This window comes from Miniopterus natalensis, chromosome 3, assembly GCF_054644295.1.
Source record: "Miniopterus natalensis isolate mMinNat1 chromosome 3, mMinNat1.hap1, whole genome shotgun sequence".
NCBI classification, from domain to species: Eukaryota; Metazoa; Chordata; class Mammalia; order Chiroptera; family Miniopteridae; genus Miniopterus; species Miniopterus natalensis.
Window position 1 is genome coordinate 59057330 of NC_142083.1, and position 13923 is coordinate 59071252.

Consider the following 13923-nt stretch of genomic DNA (forward strand, 5'->3'; position numbering starts at 1 on the left):
GGTGTGCCGCAGAACTTTAGTAATTAGTTTATGTGTGCCATGAGAGAGAAGAACAGTTGAAAATCGCTGGGATAGGCTGTAATCCAATATGACTGGTGTTTTTTAAGAAAACAGAGGCTGACTACAGGGAGTACAGCCATGTGAAGACAGAGGCAGGGACTGGATTTATGCTGCTGCTAGCAAACAGTTACTTTGGACTAGCAGAAGCTGTGAGACAAAGAAAGATCCTTTCTTAGAAGGTTTGGAGGGAGCAGGGCCCTGCCAGCAACTTGATTTCAGACTTCTGGCTTCCAGAGCTGTGAGAAAATACATTTCTGTTGTGTTAAGCCACCCAGTTTGTGGTTTATAGCAGCCCTAGGACACTAATACAACATCCACTGTCTTTATTATCTATATAAGTGATCTGGAAGACTGCCTAGTGAGGTATCTAGATGACATCAAGTTTTCTAGTTGTGAGGAGCAAAACCAATGGGCACAGGTGATCATAGGAAAAATACCTGAGTTAGCTTTTCTCTGGGCTACACCAAGAAGCAAGAGATCTAGTTTCTCTTGTTTTTATATTCTTGTACCGTAAACATTAATTTTGATTCATTTTATCTCCAAGATTGTTTCTGGATTTAAAGTCCTGTGATTTTATGAGCCTGTGAATTTCTATGCCAGGCACCTAGTAAATGCTCAGTGAATATTGAAAGAATAAATGAATAAAACCATACGGGAAGTAAAAGATAAAAATAGGAAAATGTAAGTAAATTTTTGTAGGTGTAAAAATCCAAATTATTTGTTTAAAATGATCTAGGGAAAAATGAGATCAAGGGAAGAATACTGAAAATCAGTATGTATTGTTTTTCTTTTTTAATATATCAACCTATAGCAAAAAGACAAAATTAATAGATTGCAAATGCATCCTTTGAGACTCCTTTTGGGCAAGAGAATACTTTTGATGAGGTAGACCAGAGACCTCACCCAATAATAGTTAATTGCATTGATTCTGGAACGAAGTTGCTTGGATTTGAATCACGGATTAGCCACTAATTGGCCATGTAACCTTGGGCAAGTTAGTTAACTTTTCTGTTCTTCAGTTTTCTGTAAACTAGAACTTGTAATAGAACCTATCTCATAGGGTTATGATGGAGTATTAAATGAGATAACCTACCTAAAATGTTTACAACAATTCTTGGCTCATAAGAAGCTCCTTACCCCATGTTGTCTATTAATATTTATTAAATGTATCATTTTATAAAATTATTCTCAGAATCTAAAATGGGGCTTTTCCCTGATGGGCATGACAAAAAGGTGAATGGTTGTTATGGACAACAAAATCAAAGCGTAGATATGTTTAAAATAGAGAAACAGAGGAAATTTTGCAAAGAGGTCTTAATTATTATTTTAACTGCATTGAATTGGAAAGGGAGGCAAAGAGTTTAAAGGAAGAGATATGTCAGAATTGTGACCCAGGAAAGTTTCACTGGGGAAGACATTTGTATAGTCTCAGTTGTTCTTTTTCTTTTTTTCTTATTTATTTTCATAAAGTTCCTTGAGCTTTGTTCTTTTTTAAAGAATGTTCTGCATAGTACATGAATGTGTCTGGCATGTGGTGGTTGCATAGTACCTTTTTAAAAAAATGAATGAATAAAACAAGAAATTACATAGTGATTAATAAATGATTATAGAACAAATGATCAAAACAGGAGCCCTCTTTTCAGATTAAACATTTATGGTTTTAAATATCCCAAACACTCTACTGCTTCTCATTGTATGTTGTAAAGCTCAACAAACAATGTTGCAAGGAAATTTTAAATTTTTATTTCTATTGAGACCTTAAAGATCATTTTTGCTTAATTTAGATTCTTTTTCTTTGAATCAGAAGAACTTAAGGCATTGGAGAATTATACCTTGGTAAATTAATTTAAAAGCACTGGATTAAGAAAAGCTTTGTAGCACAGCAGTTTGCAAGGTTTTGTTTCAAAAAGTAATTGAAAGTTTGGTCTGTTGTCAGAGATCTCAAGATCCAAGTTCCTCTAGCAGAAGACTTCTACAGGTTGTATAGGAAAAATCCAAGTGATTTTATTTAAAAATCAGTTAGAAAATTGATCTTTTTCTTAAATAATGGGTCATCACTTAATACATGACAATGTATTTCTTTATTACTCAATAAATCAATAACATTTGTTGGATATGGCAAATCTTTTATCCAGAAAAGAGTCGTATACTTCCTTGCCAACAGGGGGAGATAGTTCCAAATAGGAGATCCAGACCTGTGTCCTCTCTAGCTGGCTTTAGGCTCAGAGGGGAAATCTATGGACAGACCAGCCTCTGTGGGCCCACCATTGCCAGCTCTTGGCTGAGATTTGAGATGGAGAAGAAAAGTAGATGTTCCTATTGTGAGGGTAAACTGGATCTGAGTTCTGACTCCAAAGTCTGTAAAATGTGTATGAAGAACAGCTCTGAGGTTTCCACTCCTTCCACATCAGAAGTCAGAAGAGATCAGGTGAGGGGGAGGCTGTCTCAGGCCCGCGCTAGTCAGGCCCAGAGGCCACCTACGCCTCCAGCGGGTGGGTCATGTGCTTTATGCAGCTGCTTCAAATGGGAAGAGGAATTTTTCTCCTGAATATGACAACAGACAAAACTCGCTGGAAGGAATACTGTATTATCACTCAGATGCCAAGCCAAGCCCATCAAAAGAATGAAAATGGCTTGTTTTTCACTTCTGTTTCATTTTCCTTTTCCTTTATTCACCTCTCAGATTTGAGAAAAACACGTGCTTTTCTACTATTCCAAAACATGGGGAGGGAGAAGAGTGCGCTTTTGTTAGATATCTGAAAAGCATTGCCCAGTTCAAAATCTGTCATGGTGTTAAGATAGCTGTTTTCCAAATTTCAGTTTCTTTACTGGATGGTGAGCCCAATATTACCTTATTTTCAATTTCTGTCAGCAAGGGAAAATAATATTTTTCTTGATAATGATCAGTGCTCATATATGATAAAGCTTTTCAATGTGATAGGTAACTGCGTAGTTCAATATTAATTTTATAATCAATTCCTATTATTTAGTAACCTAGAATGTACTTTCCAGTTTAAACTCAGTTGCCTGCAATCTCCAAGTCCCCTAATTAATGCCCCTTTATTTTAGGCTGTAATTTGTTCAGATTCATTGTATTAGGAAAAACAAATTCTGGCCTTCAGATAAGAATGGCAAATGGAAAAAAAGAAAAAAAGGATGTCCAATGATTATACATCTTCATATATTTTTTTCTTATATTTAAGGAGAGTTGTAATAAACATAAGTTTGTGTTTTAATGTTACCGAATTAAATATCTACGTTGTGGTATTTCTAAACATTAGTATCCTATAGTCATTGGGTAAGTACCATTCATAAGTTTAAGTATTATTTCTTATATTTGTAAGTGTTGTGCTATCTCGATTTATAGAGTCATAAAAAATTTAGAGGATGTGGAATCCATTGGTATCCTCTTGTCCAATCTATCATTTTATATATAATAATGTCTCTGACACCCAAGATAATTAGTGACACACACAGCTAGCTAGTGACTTGTACTCAGCCCTGAAATTTTAAAACAATTCAACAGTAAATATTTGTTGAACTCTCATGCCTGTGACCTTCCACCCATAACCATGATGATTGGTCTTTGGTTTTTAGCTAATGATCACTTAAATATAGTGATATTTTTGGACTTAAGATAAATCTATAAATACACTTTTAATTGTTTAAACATTTATTGTTGTCAGTCTGTTGAATCAGATGTTACTGCACTCACTCAGGCACACACACATTCTGATTCACTTATATTAGCTTATGTGGTGATTTCATACCAGAATTAATTGGAGGAGGGTTTTGTCTTATGGGGTCAGTGCCTATCTCCTTTCATAGGCATGTCCTGACTTTTGTTTTTATTATCTGATATTATTTTATGATGTTTCTAGGGAATCCTTATCACTGTAAGTCACATACTGACTCATGAGGGCTAATTTTAGACAGGAGCCTTGTTTTTTACCAGAAACTCAGATTCCTTTTGGAGATCGGACCAGGTCCAGGCCTAGTTTGTCATCTTCTGGTGAGCTCCCCGCCCCCCCCGAATCCCATGCTGCTCTTGCTAACCCTCTGCTCTCTCCTTCATGTATTGTATGCCATACTAATTCTGTATTGTATATGGCAGATCCATTCTTGACTATATTCTCTCTTCCCCAAAGCATCTTCCTCCAACTTTCCATCTTCTCAAAGTTGTTTATTGTGGAGTCTTAGTCTGGTAAGCAAGCTTCCTTTCCAAGTACAGGTTACTCAGTCACCCTCATTCCGGAAAACAGCATCGAGAAGTGGTACCAGTTACTCAAGCTCTCCTGGTACCAGTTACTCAAGCTCTCCTGGTACCAGTTACTCAAGACCTCCTCTTTCAGGAGATACATAAAACCTTCTTTGGGTGGGTTAATTTTAGACATTTTTTTGGCCGTGTATAGCTGAATGCAATGCCGACTGAAAGAATAAGTAAAGTTTTAGTCAAAATGGGAAAATATGACTCAGCATAGTGCTACTATTTTCATTGTTGTTTGTTTGTTTATATGTTTTAAAAGGTAATTGCTTCTAGAATACAGAACTTTCTGTGACACTAAAATTACTAAGATAGAAGAATTTTAGTGTGTTAATAGATGTTATGGTAGATTCTAATATTTAAAAAGCTGGCTACCACAATTTGCATTTATAAATTTGTAGAAGATATATATATATCTGTAAATATGAAATTTAAAGGCATGGTATTCTCCCTCCCCTCAGTTTGCTAGTTTCTGATTGAATTCATAGGAAGACTTAATTGTTCCTGTGGATTGGCAGCGTATCACAAGTTGTGTTAAAGTTGTACACATATATCATTATTTGGTGATGTTATAACAGTACTTATGAAAATAGTTAAATTGGTGAGTTCTTGAGGTTTTTTTTGAGGATTTAATATTTTTAATAAGGACAAAACACAGATTTAATTATTTTAAGGGCTATTTTATATGTTAGGAGAAAACCAGATAATTGTACATATTTCAGATTATCCTTGCTAATTTTTAAATTTTATATTATTGCTTTATATGCTTAATTTTTAAATCATTTCTGACAGAAGATTTAGTCTAACTATGAGTGGCATAATTCTTATATAGCATCTCCTTTGCAAATATGCATTGTATGTGTGTCCTGGGGCAAGTTATTTTGCTTCCTCTGACCTCAGTTTTTAAAAATCTATTGTGAAGTGAAAGGTTGAAGTAGAAAATTTCTAGCTTAGAAGGTTCCTTCTACCATTGATTCCATATAAACGGTTTTATTGTATGACATCTCTGTGAAAAAGAAAGTCATAGAATAAAGACTATAGCCCAGTAATTTATAATAGTGATTTTCAATGTTAATCTTTTTAATACATGCTTTATCTGTACAAACTTATTTTGATCAACTTATTTTGTCTTGGGAGTGGGTAGCCTTTGAAATTCCTTCTTTCTTTGCTGGCCCCTTATTATAGGAAACAATACTGGGCCACAAAATATGAAAAGAAACTTCAAACCACATGTGCTAATTAGTGTGAAAATAGATGTTAGCAAAGCAAATGACAAAGTTAGCCAGTGCTCCAGCTGCTGCGCTGTAGGTGAATGAAAAGCCAGAGGGAGAAAATCCTGTGACCTTGCTACTGCTCAGCTGTGAATACTGCTGTGTAGTTTCTGAAATGATCAGGGCTCCTCCTGAGAAAAACTGTCTTAGGAACTGCAGCTATACTTTTGACAGTGGATTTGGGGGCAAAGTGTTGTTTTAGTCAGAGATAAGTTTCTAAAAATGAACGGAAAATGAAAGATTAAAAAAGTGCATATAAGCACATTTTAACATTATTCTATAGAATTTATGAGAATAATGAGAATTTTTGCCAGATTTCCATATTCATATCAGGGTGATTATTTTCTTATTTAAGAGATATAGAGTCAAGAAAGCAAGTTGAATGATGTGACATTTTACAACCTATATTTCACCAAACTCTATTCTGTTATATTGTAAATTTTCTTATCATTGTTATTTTAAGACAAAATTTTAATCATTTAGATGTTTCTTTTGCACATTTGGTTTCCAGTTTCATTATTTCAGAATACAAAATGTTTGACTTAGCAAGGGGGCTGTCTTTCTCTTAATAAATACTCTTAATATGTAAGCATCGAAGAAAAAAGACAGCATGACAAACTAGGTTACCAGGCAGTGAATACTTCTAAAATGATTTGTCTTTAGTCAGAACCCAATTGCTAAAATAAATCATTTAGAAACTGTGTTAATACTTATATTTTATATCCTAATGGAAATAGAAACTACGTTTCCTTCATTCTCCCCAGCAAATCAGCATCTTCAAAAGGCACAGTTATTTGTTTGTTTATAAATGCATTCCTTTTATGAAGGACATATCAATATTTGCAGTATTTCATTTACATTTTGGAGTCATCAACAGCATAGAATTTTTTTCAGGAGACAATCTTCTCTGGGGTTATAATTTCCCTGTAGGTATAAAATCCCTTCAAATTTCATGGCTGCTTTGCATAAGTAGTCCCGAAGATATTTGGCACTCAGCCTGGAGTTGGAGCGTGAATACTGTTATCTTTTTCTTGATTCTCACTGCCTCCTGATTGGAATAAGTATCTAACTGTTCCTACCGGCCACATAATCACTTTCATTGTTCCTTCCAAGAATGTTGTTAGATTGCGTTTATTTTCAGAAGTCTGTGAGAAATAGTGTTTGGCTGTTTTAATGACTTATTATTAACAAAAAAGTGTTCCAATGGCACCTTTCACTATAGTTCAACTCTCCACTGGGGGTTAAGTTCTGAGGGCACCTCAGGGGGAATGTGACTAAATGCCTAAGGGAAGTAGCTGTGGTGGCCTGTCTGTTACTATGAAATTCTTCTTTGTTGTTGTGTTTTGTTTTGCAATTACAATTGACATTCAATATTATTTTATGTTAGTTTCAGGTGTGCGGCATAGTGGTTTGACATTTATATAATTTATGAAGTACTCCCCTTGATAAGTCTAGTGTTCCAGCTGGCACCATACATAATTATTACTATATTATTGACTGTATTCCCTATGTTGTACTTTATATTCCCATGACTGTTTTGTAACTACCAATTTTTACTCCTTAATCCCTTCACCTTTTTCACCCAGCTCCCGACCCCCATCTCATTTGGCAACCCTCAGTTTGTTCTCTGTATCTGTGAGTCTGTTTCTGTTTTGTTTGTTCATTTATTTTGTTCTTTAGATTCCACATGTAAGTGAAATCATATGGTATTTATCTTTCTCTCTCTTATTTCACTTAGCATAATACTGTCTTGGTTTGTGTGTTGTCACAAATGGTAAGATTTCATTTTTCATGGCTGAGTAATATTCCATTGTATACACGCACCACATTTTCTTTATCCAGTAGTCTGTTGATTGACACTTAGGTTGTCTCCATCTCTTGGCTATTGTCAATAATGCTGCAATGAACATAGGGGTGCATATATATTTTCAAATTAGTGTTTTGGATTTCTTCCGGAAACTGTGCATGAATGGAATTGCTGGGGCATATGGTATAATTCTGATTTTAATTTTTTGAGGAATCTCTATACTCTTTTCCGTAGTGGCTGCAGTAATTTGCAACCCCACCAACAGTGCACCAGGGTTCTCTTTTACACTATGAAAATCTTTTGTCTATGTTTTTTCAATGAATAATTCGATGCAATTGATTGGAGAATTGGATAGAGGTTACAGAATTTTTAAGATGAAAATTTTATTTAGTTCACTGTCTTCCTGTTTACTTACGTGGAAACTGAGAGCCAGGGTAGTTGGGTAATTTGCCCAGATTCATACTCTCTATCCCATCTGACATCAGAATCTTTCTACTTCAGTGCCGCCTTTAAGAGCCATGCTTCGAGAACTGTTATATATTTTTTGGTTGATGTTAACTTGTTACTTACTACCGCATCTAGATGTGCTGTTATTTGGAAAAGCTGTTAATTTTTTTCAGAATCACTCCAGTCAGCAAAACCTCAATTCTTGCCTTTTATATCTTTGCCTGTGCTTTACTGGGCAGGGGATGGAGGTAGCCTGAGAGCCTATTTCACTGCAATTTGAGAGTTTTAGTGAATAGTAACTTCAGAATTTGATAGGTATGGTTTTACTGTAACTGTAAGTAATTTAGGCATTGTTTCTTACAGAGCTTTTAAAAACTGATAATAGGCAAACTTTTAATCATTATGAAACAATCTCTTAGTTTTATAGATAGGTAAGTAGGTAGAGATATTGAGAGACCCTACTTCATTTAATTTTAAAATAATGAAAAATTATTCTTAAATGGGATATGAAATTGATACTGCATTTAGAACTTTTCTTTCAAGATAGACTTATAGCTCTACTTATAACATTTTCCTGGGCATAGCATCCAAATATTATTTCATAACATGAGGTATTATTTTATAACATTCCCTCTCCTTTCCCCCTTCACTGGCCCCCAAGTATATCCACTCTGAAGGGCTGTCCTTTGTCATAACTAATCCCTGTCTCGTTAATCTAGAGAAGGTTCTTTACCTTATCAATATTTGAGGAGGGTATAATGAGTGTATCATTACCAGCCCTGGCAGGCCTACAGGCACAATTAGGCACTGTATTTATGGTAATTGAAGGGAAGCGTTTAAATATTAACTTTATTTTCTTAAAGTAGCCATTTAATTCTTTGATACAAAAATCAGCCTGTCAGTGAATTTAGCCCAGCATGATGTATTCAGAGCAGGTATGTAATGCTATGTAGACTGGAGCTTTGGCAAATGAGTCTCATGTCTTATTTGTAGAAATATGGGCACCAAGCGAGCTGATACTGGTTACTGTTCTATACACTATTTGCATTTGATTATCCCTGTATAAAACTTTACATCAACTGATTTAAAGAGTAACTTTAAGTGAAAGGGTAGTTTCACTAATTGTGTCCCTTCGAACACACTATATGATGCTTCATCACTTAATATAAAGGAAGCAATTTTTGAAGTCTTTTTTTATCCCACACCTGTACCTATATTAGACTTATCTAGTATTACATTCTTAAGAAAATGTTTTTTGTTTTGATATTATTAAAGGGTTTTAAATGGTTCTCTTTACTTTCTTAGGGTTTGACGCCCAAGGTGTTACTTGAGGAAAGCTATTTTTACCATCTCAGTGACTTATTAAATCATATACAGATAAAATGCTTTCTAATACTTAAAGCTCTCCCCTGAGTTTTCTACTTTATGCATAACCTCCCATGCAGTTTTCAGTTCTGTTCTCCTGGTATTCATACATTGGATCGTACCCTGTCTATTATTTTAAGAGCATTAACTCAGAGGAGAAGCTTGCTGCTTTGTTGTAAAGCTTTCATTGCAAGCAGGTGAGGTTAGCACTTTCATTTCATCTGCCTGTCAGCTGTAGCAAGATCAACAGCAGTGTCACTGCTGCTACTAGCACCACTGCCACCTCCACTACCACACAGAGTCAGGGGGAGAAGGTCCCCAAAGGAATAAGAAGTGTGAATTAGGCTGGGGACTGAGGAACGATAGCTACTGTAGTGCTTTCCAATATGTGTGCTTGACACCATCATATATTTCTTCATAATTTCACTTACAGAGCAGCTGCTATGTATGCCTTGCTTCCTACTCTCGTCTTCCACAGCCTGGCTATACCTTTTATCAGGTTTTACCTTCCCAAACGGTTTTATTTTCGAAGACTTCCCAAGCACCAGAAATAGATAAAAAAAGAAAACCCAGAACACCCAAGTTGAAGATGAACATGCGTTAAAGAAAGGCCTCGAGATTCCTTTAGCACTTCAGGGCTATGTTTCCTCCAGCATTTCTTGTGCTCAGTTACAGTGATTTTTGCTGGAAAGTAAAACTGAAGCTGCCGCTGGGATGAAGGCTCTAGAGGGCACGCTCAGCTCACATTCCAAAGGCCATCACCGTTAGGGCTACAGGAAAGATTTACTTCTCAAAGGGGAATTTTATTAAATATTTACATGCGTTCGGCATGTTAATTTTTAATCACTTGTAGTAATTTACTTGTAAGTGCCCTCTGAAGTTTTCTATTATTTTTTCCATCTTATAGATGTTTGAATTGAGGTACAGATAGTGATTTATGTAGGATCACCAGCAAGCTATAAAAGATGATGATGAAAAAGTTGTTGAGATTATCTGTCCCGTGAGATTATTTCAAGTTATTAATATGCACGTGTTTGTAGAATAATAAGAACTATTAGAACCGTAACTATTAGAATGCAAAGTAAATAAAGCAAAAGTAGGTAAACAGAGAGACAAAAGTTGAATTTTGGATTTGAGTTTGAGTTCGTTAGGTAGCATATGGCTCAAAATGCCTACGTTTATTATAGACAGAGACATGCACTAGGTACTGGAGACACAGGAAACAAAAGATGTTATCTGTGGCCTGCTTTAGTTATTTCCTACTGACAACTGAAACTGAGCATCATTGCTGATGGAAGACATGGGAATACAGTACTTGGCAGTAGGGTCTCTTGTCTTTTGTCTGCTGCCAATTAGCAGCTGAAATGTCATCGGAGGACTCACCGGTGCGTCCACCATGGACCCTCACACGCTCTTTTTCTCACCTCCTAGGTCTCCTGATGTCTTCCTCCTTTCTCTTCTTTTCTACACTTTTACCTACCTCATTCGTTCACTTGTGTTTGTAAAAGTGAATCTACAGATTTGAAATCTTAAGGAGAAGTTTCCTTCAATGGTGGTATACGATCCTCAGAAATACGCCTCCTGTGGCAAACAGCAGTCTGGGTGGGCGGCCCTTAGCGGTGCACTCTCTCCTCTGTTGCCGACATTGCCATCATCATCATGTGAATCTTTGGGAAACCTTCTAGCTTCTTAGGTGGAATTCACTGTCTAAAAATGTGTTCTATATATAATTCTCCTCCTGTTTTCCCTTTTTCCTTTTTTTTTTTCCTTGAAAATCCCTCATGACCACAAGTGCTGTCTGAAATCTTCTGCGTGAGACTGGTTTTTTGTAGCTTGTGTCTTTTTGCCCCCTGCATGTTAATATTTGGTTTACCATGAATTTCCTTTGTATTTGTTTTTGCTCATCTTATGAATTTCTATTCCTTTTTTTACTTTTTCCCAATGAAGACATTTATTGAGAGAACAGGAAAATAAAATACTATAGAGTTTATATGCATTTTGTTTTTTGTCATCTTTAATGTTAGGAAGTTTACATTTTATTTAGTTGGAAGACATGATGGATGGACATGAGCTGTGGATAAATACCTAAATACCTAGCATCACTGTGTATGTATACTGGATATTCACTATTGCTGAAGGCTTCTTTCTTAATCTCTCCAGGAAAGGAAGGAGAGGCTATCCAAATTTGAGACTATTCGTCATTCAATTGCTGGAATAATTAGGTCTCCAAAATCTGCATTGGGCTCTTCAACAGTAAGTAGGATGAACTCTATGTGCTACTGAAAATAGTCATTGCCTAGCTCTCTCTGATATACCAATGAATATCATATGTAAATTTGTCTTTACAAAAGGAAAAGTAAGTTCATATTTTAACTTTTTATATGTATATGAGTCTGTGCATGTATGTAATAGTAAAACCCTTTGTAACATTGATGTAGGAAGGAAAGAAAGAAACTTCTTGTACTACAAATAAATATTACAGGAAGCATTTTATGAACTTTGGTACTTTATTAAAGGAATACTATAAGCAAACATATTTTTATAATACAGATTATTATTTATGCATTTTTTACATATATCTTTTTATATATGTGTTTTATACAGTGAAACATATTTTTATAATACAGATTATTATTTATGCATTTTTTACATATATCTTTTTATATATGTGTTCATATTTTTTAGAACATTAAATTACAATATTGAAATGTTTGAAATTTGGGTTTGGCATATTACAACAGTGCATAGAATATAAGTTATCTTTAGTAATAGTGGCTATAATCAAGCAAGATAAAAAATATTCTTATTCCATTTATATGGTAAAAATTTAAAGTACTTTTTCACTTCATAACCTATAAAACTTAATTGTCAAGCTTTTTATTCTAGCCATGCCTAATTGGCAATAGAGCTTTACATTGACATCTTATTGAATGCTGGTCAACACAACAATATTCAGTATAAATAATTACATGCTTTCCCCCATCTCTCTCAGTTTCTACATAACATCTTAATATTATTTCTTACTTTTAAAAAATTTTCCTGTTTGAGACAATGCAACCTAGTCTTATTTAGAAAAAGAAACTATTCCCTAACCATAGATTAGTTAAATTTTCATTCACATTTTGGATTTATTTGCTATAATTCCTTTTTAGTATGTAAAACATGCTCTCATATTTATTTCACTCATGCAACAATCTCTTATATATAAGTAAGGTAATCAGCAGGTATTGTAACAAAAAGTAAAATTATATTTTTATACAAAAGAGATTTACTACTTACATTTTAGCCTTTGATGTTGCTACTGTTACTTCCTGTATACAGCAGTTCTGTGGGAATAGGGAGGGAGCTGTGAGCTAACGCAGACCATCTCATGCGGCATTAAATAGCAAGTGAAAATAAAAACAATTATAAGCAAAAGCAACATGATAGAGTAAATCTCTTTCAAGGCCCATTTCCTACTCTTATTTTCTTTCTTTTTTTTTTTAATCCTCATTGGAGGATATTTTTTCCATTGTTTTTTTCAGAGAGAGTGGAAGGAGGAGAGAGAGAGAGAGAGAAACATCAGTGTGAGAGAGACACATTGAGTGGTTGCCTCCTGCTCGCACCTCAACCGGGGCCAGGCCTGCAACCGAGGTATGTGCCCTTGGCCGAAATTCAACCCTGGACTGTTCAGTCCGTGGGCTGATGCTCTAACCACTGAGCAAAACCAGCCAGGGCCCTACTCTTATTTTCTTAAGTAATTGATCTACAGTTTTACAGATAAGTAGTAGTTCATAGGACTTGGTTTATTATGATTTGACATCAAAATAAGTGTAGGAGATGATTAAGAATTTATAACAAGTTCTAGAGACTATACAAGGACAGTTTTTAAAAACTTTTATTTGAAGAAAATGTTGAGATGAAATATTTTAAAACGTTTTTAAGAAGAAAAACTAAAATAGATTTTGAAAAGAAATGTTCCAATACCCCAGTTAGCTTTTCATAAAATTATTAAACATTAAAAAAAGCCATTGAACTACATGGCATAGTTAAGCTGTCATTAGCTTACCTTTATTTCATTTAGATCAAAGGCCTTTATACCAGCAACTAATAGCTGTTTATTAGTGTTCTAATTTATGAAAGGTGCTGTCCTCCACCCCCAATTTTCCTTTTTGTGTGTTGTAAGATCAAGCTTGACAAGTAAAATGTTTTAAATACTTGAGAACCAAGGCCCATTAAAAACTCAGGGTTTCCTTCAGCTTTATTCTTAGATATAAATGTAGGAGAATGGAATTTAGAGCTTCAGAAGCTTAGCTAGTGACAGAAAAATAAGAATTTATGATTGTGGAAAGGGGCTAACACTCCGCATGTCTCTGCATGTCTGCTTTCCCCATAACCTGGGGTGCTAAGTATCTGGTGCCCTCAAAACAAGTGTCTGGGAGTGCAACAGTGGCTTCTGAGACTTAACGTTACATATATTGCTTTTAAGCCCATAGTTATGGGAACTTTAGCTTTTGGTTCTAAGTCAGGGTTGATCAGAAGATGAGAGAAGTTTTGTTTTTTAAGACACACTGATTTACCTCTAGAAACAGAGAGAAACCCAGTTAGCTCATTTGATAGAGTTACATAGGGTTGGCTATCCTAAAAGGGTGCTAGGTATATTATGCCCAATCTTAATGAATTAATGGTATAAACCATAACTTTTTAAATATCTGAAGGTGTTTACATGT

At 35.0% G+C, this 13923-nt stretch overlaps 1 protein-coding gene across 2 annotated transcripts in view; it reads left to right on the plus strand.

The window, feature by feature from the left end:
• The window catches only part of FER (FER tyrosine kinase), a 313312-nt gene that overhangs the window by 115227 nt on the left and 184162 nt on the right, over positions 1-13923 (plus strand). Inside the window, exons 1-2 of one of the 2 annotated variants that reach the window (XM_016221979.2) lie at positions 2321-2488; positions 11375-11467. In XM_016221979.2, the coding sequence (XP_016077465.2) occupies positions 2354-2488; positions 11375-11467 (228 nt within the window). In that variant the 5' untranslated portion in view covers positions 2321-2353. Of the gene's footprint in view, positions 1-2320; positions 2489-11374; positions 11468-13923 lie in introns of those variants that run through there. The other variant, XM_087815481.1, reaches the window with a different exon arrangement.